The sequence below is a fragment of the Biomphalaria glabrata genome, chromosome 9 (assembly GCF_947242115.1).
Source record: "Biomphalaria glabrata chromosome 9, xgBioGlab47.1, whole genome shotgun sequence".
Taxonomy (NCBI): domain Eukaryota; kingdom Metazoa; phylum Mollusca; class Gastropoda; family Planorbidae; genus Biomphalaria; species Biomphalaria glabrata.
In genome coordinates this window covers 9506674-9526295 of record NC_074719.1, presented here as the reverse complement: position 1 = coordinate 9526295, position 19622 = coordinate 9506674, and the positions used below count along the sequence as shown (strand labels likewise).

The 19622-nt window shown below is 33.8% G+C and overlaps 1 protein-coding gene across 3 annotated transcripts in view; it reads left to right on the top strand.

Annotated features, from left to right (window-relative positions):
- Window positions 1–12155, top strand: part of LOC106059778 (voltage-dependent calcium channel type A subunit alpha-1-like) — a 62079-nt gene extending 49924 nt beyond the window's left edge. For all 3 annotated transcript variants that reach the window (XM_056041204.1, XM_056041205.1, XM_056041203.1), the window contains 2 exons: window positions 1487–1769; window positions 3548–12155. In XM_056041204.1, the coding sequence (XP_055897179.1) occupies window positions 1487–1769; window positions 3548–4590 (1326 nt within the window). In that variant the 3' untranslated portion in view covers window positions 4591–12155. The remainder of the gene's footprint in view (window positions 1–1486; window positions 1770–3547) is intronic.
- The last annotated feature ends 7467 nt before the right edge of the window (window positions 12156–19622 follow it).

The following is a 19622-nucleotide window of genomic DNA, read 5'->3' as shown; positions in this document are numbered from 1 at the left end:
TAATAGAAATAGAATAGAAATGAACTTGTATGGAACATATACTCTCTGTACAATGTATATTTTCTTTGCTATGTGAATTTAGTTGTTTGCAAACATGAAACTAGAGAAACCAAGTAGATCCACTAATCATTAACATTAACAATCGCACAAACACCAATGATAGCAAAACAGAAGGCAAAAGTGAGAACAATCAAATGAAAGATCATTTCCTTTCATCTATTTTTTCTTGTCCTAGACCCTAGAGTTTGTTGTTTTTAATAATTCATTTATACAAAGTTTTATTTTGCCATTAAAACAGCCTTTGTTTTTGTTTTTTTTAACAATTGGACTTTAAAAAATAAATTTCTAAAATAAAATTATCTTAACACTAAGTCTCCATAAACATTTAAATTAAGAAATTTGGACCCTGTAGAACCTTTCATGGGTGTTTAGGTAGTTACTTCAAATTATTTGTTTTCTGGCGATAATTTTCTTTTTTTTTGGGATACTCAAAAAATACAAAATCATTCATTGAAGTGTTAAATCCTGAATAACTTTGAAACTTCAACTCATGGTTAATGAGTGTCACATCTTTATACCTGCATATCCAGTTGATATAATTTTTCTCTCTCTTTTTTTTTTTTTTACAGGAACTTGGATCTTTTAATTTATTTTTTTTTGCAAGTTTTACTTTATGCACTGTTAAATTACAAATTATTTTAAAACTCCAATTGTTTTCCCTTCAAAGAACATGTTTATTGTCTAGTACCCTGGTTTCCACTCATTAATGTGTCAACAGGTTTTACAGGCAGAATAATGGTGTAGCCTTTCTCCTCTATTTTTCCATTCATTGCAATCCTCTTTTTTTTTTGATGACTTTATAGTCCTAAGTGGAAATGCTTGTCTAAAAGTTTATTTTCACCTTAATGAGTATAGACAACCTAAATAGTATTGTCTTCTATTTAAAAAATATTAATGCCCATTTTAAAAACCATTAATCTCTTTAAAGAAATTAATAATTATTAAAAGGAGTTGCCCATTTGTGTTCAGGTAACTGAATTAATATATTCTGTGATATCATGTCTTTGTAAGTTTTTAAAGCTTTTCTTCAATTTGCTGTTTTGTGTTAATATTTTGTCTATTGTTAATCAGTTTTCCAAGTTCACAGTGTAAAAAATACCTTTGTTTAGTATGAGACCCAGGTCAAGTTTACTTTTTAGTGTAATATACATTTTTGTGGAGAGTTTTAGTTATAAATTTTTTTCAAAATAAATTATACCTCAAATCTTCTTTTGTCTTTATATAAATTCCCTCATTTGTCTCTTCATTAATTAAACTGATTTTAAGAGGTCAGAATATAGTTATTTATATTTATTAAACGATTTTTACATAGCTATTTAATCAATCAATGAATGATAATACTTATGATTAAATTATTTTAATAACTAAAAATAATTCATGACTTAATTTTTCAATTAAAATTCTTGTCAACTTTTTTAACTTTTAGCCTGGCGCAGATTTTTCTGGGGGACTTCGTCCTGAACATGCATCCTCATTTATAGGAAGAGGCGATCGTTCAGGTGCTAGATCTCCATCTCTGCCAACGACACCGATGTCACCCCGGTCACCAATGGGGGCAGCTAGTCCCTTTGGCTCTCCAAGGGCTTCACCGGTACCAACAAGACGCTCCCAGTCCCCCAGGAAATTTGACGTTGGATTTGCTGCTGCAGTAACCAACTTGTGTGAACAGGCTCACAGCATTGCAGATCAGGACAGGCAGAAAAGATTTGGTTTGTTTCATTCCTGTTGATGAGTACAGACCTGCCTACCAAAAAAAGTCCAAATGCGTAACACTTACGGTCAAAATGCGTATTTTGGCACCAGAATGCGTAACACTTACGTGATCCTCTATTTTGTCATATATATAATATTAGATGTCATGATTAGATCTACAATCTAAATCTAGATCAATAGAGATGATATCTAGACTAGATCTGGATCTATGTCTATATAATGAATATAATCTACTCTAGATCTGGGCTCAAAAGTGTTACCGGTGCCGTGGATCCGCTAGATCCAAACTTTCGTAGGCCTACCTTCATACTTGATCTATTCTATACTAAGACTAAGAATCTAGTCTAGATCTAGACTAGATGGTAGTAGATGTTATCGATCTAGATCTAGTCAATCTAAATTCTAAATCATACTAGATCTATAACTAGTTTGTAGGGTAATGTAGAGAGAGAATCATAATGTAATGACTAGCTAGACTCGAGCTAGATCTATTCCTGTATAACAAGTTATCTAGATTCTTGATCTAGAATCCAGATCTAGACTAGATATCTACAGTGTCACTCAATGTATTTTGAATCGATAGCTCTTCGATTTTTTTTTCTATACAAATGAATACGAGAATCAGGAATGCACCATGCACCGACATAATTAATTTTTACTCATGAACTTATAAAAAAAAAAAAAAAAAGTCACGTTGGTGTATCAGCTAACTGAAGGTACCAACCTGGTACCAGCCCGCCACTCCCTCACTCTCTCGTTCTTCATTTCTAGACATCTAATTGCTATTAAGTACCAATCAACGTATAGATCTGGGCACATTGTGTTCACCCCACCTTTTCTGTTTCGCCCCTCTCCCCACAGGTGGGCTTAGCGTGACCTCCGTGACCGCTTGTAAGCTAGTCTAGAGAGGAGAAAAAAAAAAGCATACGAAATGCGTAACGCGACGGGTTAAATGCGTATTTGCGTACTGGCGGTCATTTTTGGGAGATTTTGCGTAACGAATACGCATTTTGCGTAACGGTAGGCAGGTCTGTGAGTACCAAGATGAGCATTATTAGTTCTAGCAGATATATAATTTTTAAAAATTTATTTTAACCCCATAGATTTAATTTTCCAGTTTGAAAAGTTCTTCCCTTATCCTAACCAAAGAGGGATGAGCTCTGAAAAAAATAAATTCTTAAGAAATAAACATTTTGAAAGAATAGTAAAATGTAAGATCTAATCATAATAAATAAATAAATAACTTTAATAAAAGAACAATATGTCTAGTTAAAAAAATAATATTTTTAATACCTTTAGAATATAAAAAAGCTTAAAAATATTAAATACATTTGAGCTATGGGCCTTCTCGTTTTGTTCGAAAAAAATGTTAAAAATGAACATTTTTGTTACCATACATATTCATGGCGACAGTAATAATAAAATAATAAAAAGAAAACATTTGCAATACCTTACTAATCCAACAAGAATCAATGCACATTTTCTTTATTTGGTAACAGACCGAAGGTTGTTTGTTAAATTTAAGCAGTGTTATTTATTTACTATTTGTTTATATAATTACAAGACAATGTATTAAATTAAGAAAATGAAGCAAAAATTTTTTTAAATGCCTAAGGTATTCTAAAAAAATTAAACTTTCTTTGATCTTTCAGTCTGCATTAAGCAGTTAAAATTACTTTAGATTTGGTCTTTTTTTTTTTTTTTTTTTTTTTTTTTTTTTAATTTTGGGTACACTGATTTGGTTGATTTCAACTAATTCTTACTCTATAAACAGGTATGAAAGAAGATAGTATAACTTCATCATCTCCAACGTTTCGAGGAAGATCCAGGCAGAGGTCACGGCCACCCCTTCAGAGTCAGTCTCCAGTGCTGGGTTCACCTCTACCAAGTCCTGGCTTGCCACGATTAAGAAATATGGGAGATTCTGGTTTCTACAGGTCTACATCATTAGAGACCAGATCTAGAAGCCCTTCTCCTAATTTGACTGCATCTCCTCCACTAAGAAGTGGCTCTACTAGTCTGATCCAGAGGTCAAGGTCACCTTCTCCCTCTATGATAGCAGCCAGTCCTCCAATGATTAACCGACAGCATCGTCGGTTGCCAATGGCTCCATCCTCCACTAGCAGTAGTGGAAGTGGAACAACTACAACTACTTCACCAGCGAAACCTGTGACCTTGAACCTCTCTGAGCCTCGCTATAGAAACAATATAGCTATCAAAGACACATTACCTGTTAGGGGTGCCATATCTCCTCCAGGAAGAGGTAATATAAATTTTCCAAGACTCAATGCATCTCCTACTCATGTTCCCAAGTTAAACATCCCAGTCTCTGCGACTTCTTCTGGTACTGCTGTAGCCCCCATCCCACCTCATCATGTGCGACATGCGCCACCGCCTGGCCGACTAAGTAGACCTGAGCCCTACAGTCCAACAGAGAGAAACAATTTAAACAAACCCTCAGAACCTTCTCCTTCTAGATCTAGTACATTGCCGTCAGCTCACAGAACTAGCGGTTACCCTCATGAAGAATGGGGCAGCCGAGAGCGATTGAATGAAGGAGGCAGGGACTCTCGGTCTTTACCACAGCCATCAGTCAGGTCTTCCTCTAGGTCACCTGACCCACGAAGTGGTGGTCAGCATGAAGATAACTTTATGTCAGCCAGTCAGGCTGAAGGGAACTCTCCGCACTCAAGGGGTAGAATTGTACCTAATGGTTTTAAGCACAGAGGGCGTAAGCCTGAAAAGTATGAAATGAGAAGTGACAGTCATACAGCCTTACACGAAGATTCTGATGAGGATGATGATGACTGGTGCTGACCAGACAAGTTGAGCATTTCATTTTCTTTTTCAACATCATTATCAAAAGGGATTGTACTTGCATTGTATCTGTCTATACATATAATTACACATGTATTATAAATTATTCTTATGCAGCAGTTTACGGAGTAAAAAAAACAAAAACATTATTTCACTTTTTATGCTTTTGAAAATCAAGACAGTGATGAAATAGAATCTCGATTCTTTATCTTAAAAGGATGCTCCACATTTTGCATCATTGTTGTTGTTTTTTTTCATTCAATGCCATTCCTTATCAATTATGTTAATTATAAACAAGATTTCATTTGCTTAGCCATAACTTTTGCTTTGAATAAGTTCCAGTATCAGAGCTGAAGTCTATAGCTCAAAAGACAGAAGCTGTAAGCAAGAGGAACAAAGTTTTCTGAGATCTATAAGAAAACAAAATAATAAAGGAGTACTAATAACAGAATCTCTTTTCAATCAAATAGATGCAACCAAAATATAATTGTAGATGCTTTTGAATTTTCATGTTGCTTAGATATTTCTGAAATTGTACACAATTTGAATGTTTCTATTGACTCAATGCTAGACATTTAGTTCTGACTTGTGAGTTTTTTAGTGTGAGACTGTAACATAGTTTTAGGTTGTTGTTTTTGGGCTGTAGTTTTATGTTTCATTCAGTTCCTACTATTAACTAAAAGTCTCCTTATATGGATGGAAGGTGGGTGGAAAAAGCTGGAAGTCTGGAAATTCCTGTAACTGGAATCAGAGTTGATAGAGTGTGTCACTAATAGCACAGTGTCATGGGTTTGATCCCCATAATGTTCAATCTTTTTTAGTTTGATTGGATACCATTCATACAGATTCAATCTGATTAGATCATATCCGACCAGATTCAATCTTTCTTGATCTTATTTGAACATAAAGTATATAAAAATATTTTTTAAAATTTTGTTTATAAATAATAGATGAACAGGAAAATAAAAATCTATGTGTAACTGAAACTTTGAACAACACAAACATGGGTCTGTTTCCTCTCAGGCTTTCAACTATTTTCAAGCCTAGAGTGTTTACACATTTGTTAAAGGAGACATTCATTTTATCAGCTTTTTAGTTGGCAGCAAAGTTGAGTATTTGCATTTAATAGTTGCCAAACTGAGTCTTCTCTACACAGTAGCATAGGATATTGGAAGAGAAGAACATTTTGTTCATAGATTTGTAGAAATATTATTTTCATATTGAGAAATGATCTGAAATATTGATGGCTGCCTGACATTCAGACCATATCTTGTTGTCATCTAGAGTTTGTTTACAGATACTTACATGTAATGTTTTGTAATTGATGGCTGCCTGATATTTAGACCATATCTTGTCATCTGAAGTTTGTTGGCTGATACTTACATGTAATGTTTTAGAGAATGGGTAAGACAAGCTTGAAAAACTATATTGCCAATATTTGTATATTTTCTCAATAGAAGAGATGCTATAAAAAAAACAGTAGTTTGATACTCAGACACACAAATCACACTAGGAAGCTATTTCTCTACCAAGGTAAATAGCAAGTGAGACTAATATACATATTAACCAACTATCTGTACAGGATTCCACAGCTCCAGAAACTCTACAGAAGTAATCAAATGGCAGAGTCCAAGTTATTTCATATTCTGCCTGCCTCACTACTTAAAAAAAAGGCCATTGTACTAGTCAAGAGCTTGAAATTTGACCAGATTTTCTACTTAGTGACAGAAAATATCTCCCTGCAATGAAATCAAATCCATTCTACAAGAACACTCGACTAGGTCTCCCACAGATAGACTTCCTGCAATCCCCTCTAAATAATATTGAATAAGATGAATTATGTTCATCAAATGATTTCTAGTAAGAAAGTTTAATTTAATATTTTCATAATTATTTCATTGTAGATTATAAAATATATCACCAGTATTCTCTAAAGTTCCCCATCAGATCCAATGCTAGAAGTATCTTAGATAGTGACCATCCTCAGTAAGTATTCTGCATGGTGACATGTATGTTCATGTGCTTCATTTGGACATTAGTCACTTAATTGTTTTATGGACATTATTAAGGCTTGTGCTGTATATTTTCTAAATAACTCATGCATTATCCCAGAATTCTATGATGGCACTTTTGGTCAAATATTTTGGCTGTAATGTTATCATGTTGTTCTCCTAATTCCACTTTAGTTCAAAAACAAAGCTGCCTGGTCAGGTAGTATGTGCTCTTGACTTTTGTCTCAATGGTCCCTGGTGCAATCCCTGTTGTCCTGCAGGTTTGGGCTAGGATCAAATCATGTTTAATTCTGAAGGAGCATGAGAAGCATGCCAAAACAAAACAAAGCATACCTATTTTTTATGCTCCTAACATATTTGAAGTCTATAAAACTTAAGATGGATGTTGATTAGTGCAAGAAAAGCTAGTGTCATATTTGTTAAACTTGATTCATCTGCCTTTACTAAAGGATTGTAATTCTTTTGAGGATCATTTCAAAGTCTTCTGCAACATATTTGTTTATAACATTCCATACCATTTTGTTTTGAGTAGTGTATTTAAAGGCTGAATCAAAATGTATCTTCAAAATATTTCTTGATTGATTATTGTAGATAAATAGTTCTAAAGTCAAGTTCTTGAAACACCGAAAAGTGAGTAATGCTAGTTTTAAAGAAGTTCATCTTCATCTATTGTATTAACATTTTGTCATTCTAAATTTCAAAGCCGATGTACTGTTGTTACACAAATCAAATTGTATTCATATCATTGATATTTACAAACATTAGCTACAAATTATTTTTAGTATTCTAGGTTTTTAAAATTAGATTTTGCTAGCCAAAAAATGGAATAATATTTTTTGTTTTCTATTTACTAACCTTTTATTTAAAGAATTTTTTTAAAAAATTTAAACCATACCAATATTTTTAATTTATATAAGAAACTAGTAATTTTATTTAAAAATTTATAACAATGCATATACATGATGCATATATTATCTTTAGTGTTGATTACTATTCAATATTTATAAAAAAAAAACAATCTCAGCAAATTGTTTACATTTTGTAACATCTTATTACAGAGAAAATGTCAAAGTTACTAAGATTTTAATAACAACGATATGATTTTGAGAAAATGTGGTGAAAAATCTGGCCAACGTAAAATGTGCGCTTTCAGGGAACAAGCTTAAAAATAATCTATAAATCTAGTTTGATTTGTTAAAATGGCTAAATTTCATTGTAAAAAGAAAATACATAGATTTCTAATAATCAATTATGCTATATATGTATATATCGTATTTTCCCACATATACTCCACATACGCATACAACCCGTAGAAGCCTGTCCCTGTTTCAACACGCGAGATATAGAGTGCAACAATACGAGCCTATGGTCGTATCTGTAGTATGCTGTTTAAACAGAAAGACATTGACCTAGTTATCTGTTGATGGTGGAGAAAGATTTGCTGACCCTACAATTGGCCTGATTTTGCATCGGCAGGTTCTTGTGTAGGCTATTCATTCCCAGGGACATCGGCAGCACATTTATTCTTGTAGTTCAAACTTCCTAGCGTATAGCGTGCAGCATGTGCAATTTAAGTGATGTATTTATAATCAGTACTCACTAGAGTAGATATAGCAGATTGTAAGCCACAAGTTCCTAAAGCTTTCTAGTGTACATTTGACAACCACACAGCGAACTATAGGAGGTATAAAGACACACCTGTGTGTCCGTTGTTTCCGTTATGCTATGTTTATGACATTCGTTTGTAAAAACATGTGTAGCCTGTGGGTTATATGTGCGAAAATACTCTAATGCTAGTTTATTGTATCACATTGTGAAGATGAACATAAAATTGTTAACAAATTTAATAAGTATTTTGTAATATTTATTTTGTTTTTTTTATCATGAATTTAAAAAAAAAATTTAGTCATGATTTTATTTATTTTTTAAGTAAACACAGAAATATGTCACTTGAACCCATTCTGCTCTACATCTGCTCAATCATCTCTCCTTTTTTTCTTTGTATACTCAGAAATTTCTGTATTTTTTTTTTTCTGCTAGTTTTTGAACACTTTTGTTTATTTAATTGTTCCAGTACTAGAAGTTCTTAGTTTCTGTATGTTTGTATTGAGTTGACTTGTTGTTTGAAACAATCTTTTTTCTTAACTCTTTCTCTCCTAACTGACGATACCATCGTTGATTCCACTACAATGTGATAAATAATTACGGAGAGAAAGAGTTAATTACTTTCAAAATCAAATTATGTTTCAAGGTATGCCAAATGTTTAAAAAAAAATGCTAAAACTAGTAAACATGTTAAGACAAGTTGGTTTTATTTCTTTAAAGACAGTCTGTTGTGTACAAACCAGAAGTCAATATGTTTCACTCTCTTCAAGATTTCCTCTCACTCCCTCTTGGATTTATTTTTGTTTACAATTTTGATAAAATATTATTTTTCAAATTTAAAGTTTCTTTTCAAGTGGACATGGTCTTATTTTTTATGTTTTAGTGGGGTTTTTTTAAGGGGGGGGGGGTTGTGGCTAGTTTGCTTTTAACAATGAGATCAGTACAATTTTTTTTTTTACACTGAAACCTGATGACTATGTGATATGTATGTCTAGAAGTTCTCATTGTGATGTAAATAAGTGTATAGACTATGTACATTATATCTCATTTTATGTTAGGTTGTCATGTTCTAGTTAGTGATATGAAATGTACAGCCGACTCGACACTGTATTGAACTTAAGCATTACTGAGTCCACATTTGTGATGATGCTTTCTACATTTTGTGTGATAGTAGTTGTAGTTGAAAACCATGGATCCAACCAATGCTCAATTCATTGTCCATTGTTTCCTGCTTGTATTTATTCATTCCTATCAAGTTTTTATCCAATATTCAATGTTGTCAAACCTGTTTATTCTACACACACATTTTATTGACTAAATTTGCAACTTAACATTTCCAGCATCTTATAAACACCATATTTTTTTTTTAAATTTTCTTTATGCTTTATAATATTTAACTTTTTATGAACAAATTTTGACACTAAAATAATAGTTTAGTGAATGGTTGTGTTACAGAGTTTTATAACTTTACTGTACATAATAATTTTTATTTCACATAAAATGTCTTTAAAAATATTAGAATAAGTGCATAATGTTTGAATTATTACTAGATATGGCAAAAATGTAAGTCTAGATGAATAGTCATGTAAATTGGGATATTTTTATTTGTATTTAGAAATGACTAATTTATGGTAATGTATTAGATGGCTTGTTTCATCAGAGTAAGTAGTGTGCTTACATTACTTGATTGCTGTTGCAATAGCAATGACTGCTGAAAGACTTATGTTATTTGCGGGTTTTGTTACAGGACTGAACTCTATTGATGTCTTACAAAAAAGAAAATGTATTTAGGTCATTTGTTAGCTCTTCATGAAGCAAAGTTATGAAAAGTTAATAGTAGTTGCTTGATTACTTTTTTTTTTACAAAAACAAAATTTTTGATTTTTATTTACAGAACAATTTATTTAAAAATGTCTCAGTTTTTGTTTCAGTTTTTGTTATTGTGGTCAACAAATGTCTAGTGTGTGAGCCTTGTAAATACTTGATCATGTATTCATGTAAGCTAGACTTACTGTCTATATAGACTTACTGTCTTATCACAACATTAGGATCTACTCAATGTTACTCTCAACAAAAGAACCAGTATCACTGTCATTTTGATGCTTTTCTAAATTTACACATCTTTACTGACTTGGGACTATATTGCTGCAATGTTTGATTCCCCCTATATCACTGTCATGAGTTTATTGCATTTTTATGTTACTGTGTAGCTTCTAACATAAAGATGTTATCGGCTGGGCACAGTTAATAACTTGGGATTATTTTTAGTGTACATTATTTATTACTTGGCATTTTCATTTGTGCACAAGTTTCAAACTTGGAGTTTACTTTTGGGATTATTCTTTTGTGTACACATTTTAAATTTAGAATTAACTTTTATGCACATAGAGAAAAAAAATTGTTTGTCATTTGGTTGCATGCTTATCAATTTAATGGGATTATTCTCTGAGCTCATTGCTGAAACTGAAGGTTTCATGCCACACTTTCTCCTTTATTAATTCTATGTGCCTTTGTTTGGCTTCCTTCCTTTAGATCTGATGGAATTTAGATGTCATTTAGGCATGTGAGTTCTAGTACATTTAGAAGTTCTTTCCATGTTTTAGTTGATCATTCTTACAGTAACCTGAAACCAAAGCCTTATTTCAAAGTGATGGCCATCCCATGACATTTTAGGAGGGAAGAGGTTTTGGGGTAAAACATAATATTTTGTTTAGTTTATAGAAATGAATACAAAAACAGCAACTCCCTCTATCTCCACAAGCACACCCTAACAATGTCATCTTTGTTCCAAGTATAGAGAATGTTATCTTTGTTCCAAATATAGAGAATGTCATCGTTGTTCCAAATATAAAGAATGTCATCTTTGTTCCAATATAATGTTATCTTTGTTCTAACTATAGAGTAAGGTAAATGTAGCTAGGTCACAGATAGCTTGTATAAAAAAAAAAAAAAAAATCCTGTCTTCTGGTAACTTCATGATTTTTAATGTAGCTGGGTTTGGTTCACTTCATCACTGCAAGAACATTGAAACTGCACAGATAAATCAGTTGACGTAACAGTTACCTCAATTCTTTGGGTATGTGAAGAGTTCAGTCATAATTCATTGTGTTTACCACATATCTAGTCCAATGTGAACAATGCCTTCCTTCCTTCAATGCTTTTTTTTGTGAATTACAAGAAAAACATTTTGTTTTATTCAGTTTTATTTTATTTTTTTTTCTTTGTCCAAAATATAGTTTTCTACCTGCCTTCTCTCCCTTGATCATATTATTTTTGTGTGTAACTTTGAATATTTAGAGTTTATTTTTCCTCCTCACAACTTACCTGTATTGTGATTTATATTTAGTCCTATATCACTATGTATGCCTTCGCTCCCTTAAATTTGGACATTCAAATTTAGTTTCTCTTCTCTTTATTGATTCACTATTTCAGACAGATGCCAATAAGTCTGCCTTCTCTCCCTTGTGTATAAATGCTTGTATTCACTTCAATTTGTTTTAACTTCTTCCACATTGTCAGTGCATGAACTTGGGCTGTGTGCCAGTGTCATTAAATAGGACACGGAGGGGCCCTGCCCATACCTGTAAATATTTTTACTATGTGATATTTTATTCATGTTGTGGATGACTTGTTTGCAGTTGTCTTCTTTCTATTGGACTTATTACAAGTGATGCTAGAATTCATATTCCCATCAAGCTTCTCAAGTTTCAACATTCAGTGTGTCTGTGTGTGGAAAAAAACAAACACCAATAGTGACTGTTGATTCATTCCATTTTTTTCCTTTGCATTCATTTTCAAACTCTGACCAATTCTCTTGTACAATTTGTTCAGATTTTTTCTATATCAATGTTCAATATTTTTTACTATTTAAATATTTTTTTTTTGTTTCGTTTTTTTTTTCTTGATATTTTTTTTTCTATTTAATAAATTATTGCCTTCAAAACAAACCTTGACATTGGTGGGTATTATTGTTTTGATTGTGAACATAGGAATGTTTGAGCTAGTTTGTTATTGATTGTGAACATAGGAATGTTTGAGCTAATTTGTTATTGATTGTGAACGTAGGAATGTTTGAGTAAGTGTACACATTTGAATGATAAGTATTAGAAGTTATAGGCTACATACTTATTAAAGGGATTTTAAATAACTATGGAATTAAATTTTCTAATGGAAATACGATTGACCCCTGCAGATGGTTACTGAACTCCGGGATGTTGACGTATTGTTGAAAATGTAGGATTATTAAAAGTTACCTGTTTTAGTGAACCTTAATTGACAAGAAATTTTTTTTATTCATGATGTAAAGTAAAAAGTTAAGTTCTCCTTTCAGACCTTGCGATCTATAGGGCAGATGATGTAAATATCCTCTTTTTTTTTGTGGCCTATGGTTAATGAGGGTGTCATGTGGCCAACACAATGACAACCGCCTTTAGTTTTTAGTTTTCCCCAACTAATGTCAGGTACCCATTAGGGCTGTGTGAACTCAGAGTCGCAAAAAGATCCCGAAATTAAAAATCCCAGTCTTAATCAGGATTTGAACCACCGGTTCAGAAGCCAACCGCTTTACCGCTCAGCCACCACAACTCCTTAGACTTTCTAGGGTTTAAAAATAAACATTACATGATTTTGAAATTTTCATTTTAAGAATGCAAAACATGACTTCAGCTTTCACATAATGTACTTCATTACAATTGAAGCCTACCAACATTCTACATATTTCTGCATTGATTGCCTGAATTACATAAATAAAGTAGTATGTCTAGATAACAATACAAGTTTATGCTCATATATAAAATCTAAGAGAATGGAAACAACATGAGTATCCCATTAAAAGTGAAGAGCATTTAACATAATGATGATGAAATTAAAGCTAACATTCTTAATAAATATTTTGCATCAGCATTCTCAGCCCCAGGAGACAAAGATATATTAATAAATTTAAACTAAGTAGAAAACATGAGATAAATGTACAAGAAAAGGGGATCTAAAAACAATTAGCTAGCATAAAACCAAATAAAGCTTCTGGACCTGATTGTATTCCAGCTAGATTGCTCAAAGAACTAAGCCACGAGTTTAGGCATCACTAAATCAGGGCAGGGTACCAAGGGACTGAAAAGAAGATAATGTCACTCTCCTTTAAAAAAAAAAGACAAATCTGATCCGGGAAACTACAGATCAGTATCACTCACCAGCATCACATGTATAATAATAGAACGTAATATGTAGCAACATCATTAATCACTTAGATAAACGCAAGCTTAAAATCTATGGCCATATTACAAGATCTTCGGGGCTCGCAAAGACCTTCCTACAGGGAACAGTACTAGCAGTAAAGTGACGGGAAGACAACATAAAAGAATGGACGGGCCTGCCATTGAAAGAGGCTCTAACTAAGACAGATAGGAATGGAGAAAGACGGTCGACGAGTCTTGCATGGTGCCTCAACGGTCCAATAGACTAAAAAAAAACAAGGTTACAAAAACGGTTTGTTTAGAAACACAAATTCAAAATCGGCCCTCAAAGTGGTTCACCCAGGCAGGTAAAAAGGTAGCTTTGAATATTTTCAGAAAGAATATCAGAATGAAATTCTATAAAAGACAAATGACATAGAAAAATGGAGAAAGAAGGTTGACAGATCTTGTGTGGTGCCCCAATGGTCTAGTAGTCCAAGGGCTAGGTGAAAGTGAAGTTAAATTTGAACATGGCTTAACTAATGTCATATAACGATTATCTAACTGATCTAATCTAAAAAAAAATTTTGCATAGGCCTACTTGATTTAAAAAAATAGATTTTTCGCTTTTAGAAAAGAAAAAAAATTGCCATTGCATCAGAACTTTGAATAGTCTAAAATATTATGGTATCGGATTTTCACTAATTTTTCTAGTTTACGAGATCTAAACAGAACGGACGACGGACAGACATTCCACACAAAACTAATAGCGTCTTTTTCCCTAGTCCATACCAACATGGTTTAGTAAATATATAGGTTATGTGAAGCTAAACTAATAGTTTATGATTTTTTTGAAGGGATTAGATAATAGTAAGCAAATAGATGAAATTTTATTAGACTTTTTAAGGCATTCGACAAAGTTCACCACCATAGTCTGATTAAAAAACTAAAATGTTTCACATTATTGGCTCATTACATCAATGTATCCATGATTTCCTAATAGGAAGAGAACAAACACTAATAATACATTGCTCCTAATCATCAATAATAGTAAACCCAGGTCTACATCAAGGAAAAGTCTTAGGTCCACTACGGTTTCTAATTTACATAAATGATCTACCAAATTGCATTAGTTTAGGAACTAAAGTCAGATTGCATAATATATAGAACAATAGAAATAACATAAGATACAGAAATTTTACAAAAAGAATTAAAAGAATTACAGAAATGGGAATCAAATTGGAGCATGTCTTTCCACTCAGAAAAATGTCAGTAATTAAGAGTAACAAAAGAACTTAAAGAAATGAAAACTACTTATTTTATTCATGGTAAACCAATAACACAGACTAAAAATTCAAAATATCTAGGTGTAATAATAAATGAAAAGTTATCATGGAATCCCTATTATTGATAAAATTATCAAAAAATCAAGCAAAACATAAGTGTCATTAAGGTTTATTACAAGAAATTTTTACAAATCAAACAAGAACATAAAATTAGAATGCTATTAAACTTTAGTTAGGCCATTATTAGAATACGCATCCTCTGTTTGGGATCCATCATAAAAAAACTAGAACAAATTGAAAATAGAGCATTGAGATCTATAACAATGGAATATTCAAATTTGATAAGTGTGACACCAAAAGTAAAATCACTAAACTTAGAGACACTTCAGGACAGAAGAATAAAAAGTAAAGTAGCTACAATACATAAAACACTAAACCATAATTTACTAATAGAAAAACAAAACCTAATAAAATACTCAGAAAGACACAAAGATAGAGGCACATTTCTTATTCCTTAAGCTAGAACTAATTCGTACTACAAAGTGCTCCTTCTTCCTTAGTTCCATTAGAGAATGAAATGGGTTGCCTGAATCAGCCAGGAAAACCAACGACTTAGCAGAGTTTAAAATATTGATAAACATGCATAGCTAGAATGATACTTAAAATGCGTGAGACGTAATTATCTTCTTTTTTTGAAGTGACTTCTGTAATATATAAGATAAGAGTTTAGGTCAGCAATACCCCAAATTAACTCCAACATCTGCCGGTCCCAAGCCCGGGTGAAAAGGAGGAGGGTTTTGCGTGGGGCCAAAAACCACAATTGCTACAGAAACGGCAAACTTGACACATAAAGAAAACTATACCTGCGGCGAGGGCGGCCAACCCCCGATGACGGTGTTGGATCAAACCCAACTGGACGTCCAATGCCCTATACATAGTAAGCCCTTCAACGCAAAGAAACCGACTCTTATTGGCACATGGAATGTAAGAACCCTAAACCAATGCGGTAAACTGGCCCAACTTTTAAGAGAGTTTGACTTTTACCGACTGAGCATCATTGGGATCTGCGAGATGCGGTGGACATCAAGTGGACAAAAATCAATGATGGCAAAACCATAACATATTCAGGACACGATAAGGAACACATTGGTAGTGTAGGAATCATCATGTCTAAAATAGAAGCTTCAGCGCTAATCGCTTAGAAGCCAGCCAGCGACCGCATCATTTCAGCTCGACTCCAAACAAACGAAATCAAAATCACTACTATCCAAGTATATGCCCTTACAGAGGATGCGGAAGATAACCCTGATAAAAAAAGAGTCACTGTAAAGCTTCCAAAAAAGGGCAACTTGGCAGATTGCAACAACTGGAGGGGCATTACTGTCTCTCTGTCCCGGGCAAAGTTTTCAGCGCTGTTTTGTTGAGACGGCTTCAACAGTCTATAGATGAGAGGCTCAGAGAAGAACAAGCAGGCTTCCGAAGTGGCGGATCATGTGCAGAGCAGATCTTCGTTCTACGAAATATCATAGAACAAAGTCTTAAGTACCAACAACGGCTAACAATCAGTTTCGTAGACTTTAAGAAAGCGTTTGATAGTGTCCACCGAGAATCACTATGGAAAATAGCTAGAGAATTCGGCATCCCTTAAAAATTCGTCCAGATCTTACGACACCTATTTAGTCAGTCTAGTTGCTGCATTAAAACAGAAAAAGGAACAACAGAGTTGTTTAGCATCGAGACAGGGTTGCATCTTATCTCCCTTCCTTTTCCTCCTAGCCATCGACTGCTTAATGAAGAGAGCAATGAACCAGACTGCCTTTGGTATTCCATGGCGTGAACAAAACCAAATGACGGACTTGGACTTTGCCGATGACGTTGCACTACTCGGGGCTACAAGTAAATGCATACAAGAAATGACGGAGAGCCTAGACAGAGAGGCACCCAAAATTGGCCTCCGCATAAACTTGGATAAGACTACAATTTTGCGAGTGGGATATAAGGCAAAGGGGGCCCCCGTCAGACTTAACGAATCAAAGCTTGAAGAATTGGACAAGTTCACTTAACTTGGCAGCATCATAACAAATGATGGGGATGCCTACCATGATGTAGCGTGCCGAATAGGAAAGGCAGGGAGCATTTTCCAAAGGCTGAAGCCTATTTGGACTAGCCAAGCCATTGGACTCGAGACAAAAATACACCTTCTCAACACAATCGTCATTCCAACTGCAACATATGCATGTGAGACATGGAAGTAATCTGTCACAATTGAGAAGAGACTAAATGTGGCTCAACAAAAATGTCTGAGACGGATTTTGGGAGTCATTACACAGATCGGGTCTCAAACAAGGAAATCCTATGCCGAACTGGGAGTCAAACACTTAGTGAGGTTGTGACAGAACGTCGCATGAGGTTTGCGGGGTATGTTCTACGAAAAAATGAACTACGCATACCAAGATTTGCAATACGAGGAAAGCGCAAACAGGGACGTCCTCGCATAACTTGGAGTCACACCATCATGGATAACCTCAGAACAGTGGACACCAGGCGGTAGGAGGCTTCAGACATTGCCAATGACAGATCTTTATGGAGACAGCTTGCCGCCCAATGACCGCCCTAAGTCTATGTAAGTAAGTAACACCCCAAATTACTAAGATGGCTGGATAATAAAGTGTCAGATTATCAAGAGTTAACTGTAATAGTAATGATAAAGATCTATAGCATTTTGTTTTCATTAGTTTGGCTAAGCGCACTCCATAATATTTGATATTGTTAGTTTAGACCAATAGCTCGTTGCCACATCATACAGACAGTATTTTATTTGGATTGAGTTGATATTAATAAGATTTGTAAAAAAACACTTCTAATATTCTTTAAACTGGCCATCCCATAATTTCATGAACATATATTTGTAAAGCGCGTACCGAAATGGAGACTTAAAAAAAAATCACTAATTAGCACAATTTTGAAGACAACACTGTATAAAGAGTTGAAACATAAAAAGACTTCTTTGAACACATGAATTATAAATAACACAAGAAACATCTGTGGATTTCGTATCACAAATTTTGTTCTCGAGATGACTGTATTTGATACTGACATGAAACCATGTAGTCTTAGTATGTTCAATAAAAGGAAAATATATAGTCGACATTTGGTGAATATAAAGATGTGTTTAGTTAAGCAGCTTAACAGAGTACATCTACTGAACCACACAGAAGACCATCATGTCACAATGTCTTGATTTTTATAAACATTTCATGATCACTAAAAACACTCTGCAAATTGGAAATGTTCCAAAACGATAAGCAATAAAATTGGTATCGATAAAAAATGTCAGTGTAGCACTGACATCTATGGAGTCACAATAATATATTATGGAATATAAAAAAAATCGTTTCTAGATCCGTTAAGTTACATAAATCTTACAGATAAGGAGTCGGTCAAAATGTATAACAATATCTAAAATAACAATATATGCAACCTAAAAACTGAATTTGTGATGGATAATTTTCCTCTTTTAGGATCTGTATTATAATTTATAACAATGAAATAGCATCGCAAGAGTTAAGCTTTGTACACCTATCATTTCGTAAACCTTTTTGCCCTTTCAAATAAATGTATAGATAATGTAAAAGTAAATCTATTTTATAAATGTCTTCCCGCTGTTTTAGACTAATAGCATTACACATATCTCAATTGTCAAATTCTTTTGCATATCATCATGAGCTTTTTATTTAAAAGCTCTGTGCCTGGTACAAATCTTGCAGATGTTTTTTCTCTCATTTTCCATTTGAGAATAAAGTTGAAACTTTGCACAATTATTCATTAGCCCTAATAAAACATGAATCAATCAAATTATTAGCCAAAAAATTAATTAATTAATTAAAAAAAAATCTTACAATATGAGAGATATGTAGGTAAATGTGCAGTTCTTTCCCCCATATTACCTTTATATATAATGTTATTCCTGCTATTCCTAAACATCTTTCTGTTATGAAAACATTTTGCATTTTTATAAAATGGCTTTCGCGAATTCAAGTACTCTTGAAACTTTCTGTGATAGTGATTTCAAGATAATAATACAACGTAGGCAGTGTGTTTTTAATGATTATGAAATTAAGAATGGTGACACGGTCTGCCTTAGTAGCTCGCCATGTACCCTTCTTGTGCCATTCAGGAGCGAAGTAAGGTAAAAGTAGGCCCGTGTTAAAGAATTTGATTATGCCACCCCTCCTTTTGTATAAAATAAAGTCAGTCATTATTTATTAATGCATTTACAAATACACATTTCAATATAAATCTGTTTCACGAGTATTGTGTATTCCCAGCATCTTTACAGTCCACAGACAACGCCGCCTGCGCTGGCTTGGACATGTTCGCCGGATGGAGGACAATCGCATACCGAAAGTCATCCTTTACGGGCAACTCGCGTCTGGCTCAAGAAAAACTGGTCGCCTCACCTCCGTTCCATGGATGTAATAAAACGGGACCTCAAAACAGTCAACATTGATACTGACCAATGGGAAGACAGCCCTATACAGCACTAGATGGAGAGAGACAGTGACCAAGAAAGCTATGAACAGTGAAAAACATGAGCCTCAGCTCTGGAAGAAAAGCTCGCTATTCGAAAAATGGCCAGTTCCTCTACCGACTAAACAAAAGCCACCTTAACCTGCGATATTTGTGGACGGGAGTGTCTCTCCAAAAATAGGGCTTAACATAAAAAAGTGTTCGAGATGAACCATAGTCGCTCTACGACTGAAGGAGGCCAACAATTAGGTGCAATATGTGTTCTGAACTAGTATTTTACTCGTGCTTTGACTACTATTTAAGCCAAACTTCTGGCAAGCAGCAGATAGTTTGTAACCAGGGTCTGAAGCTAAGTACCAGAGTCTGTCACAATAGCTGCATTATCAGCGTGGAGGAGTTCTCTGTCATGAATATTAACAATGTAAAAA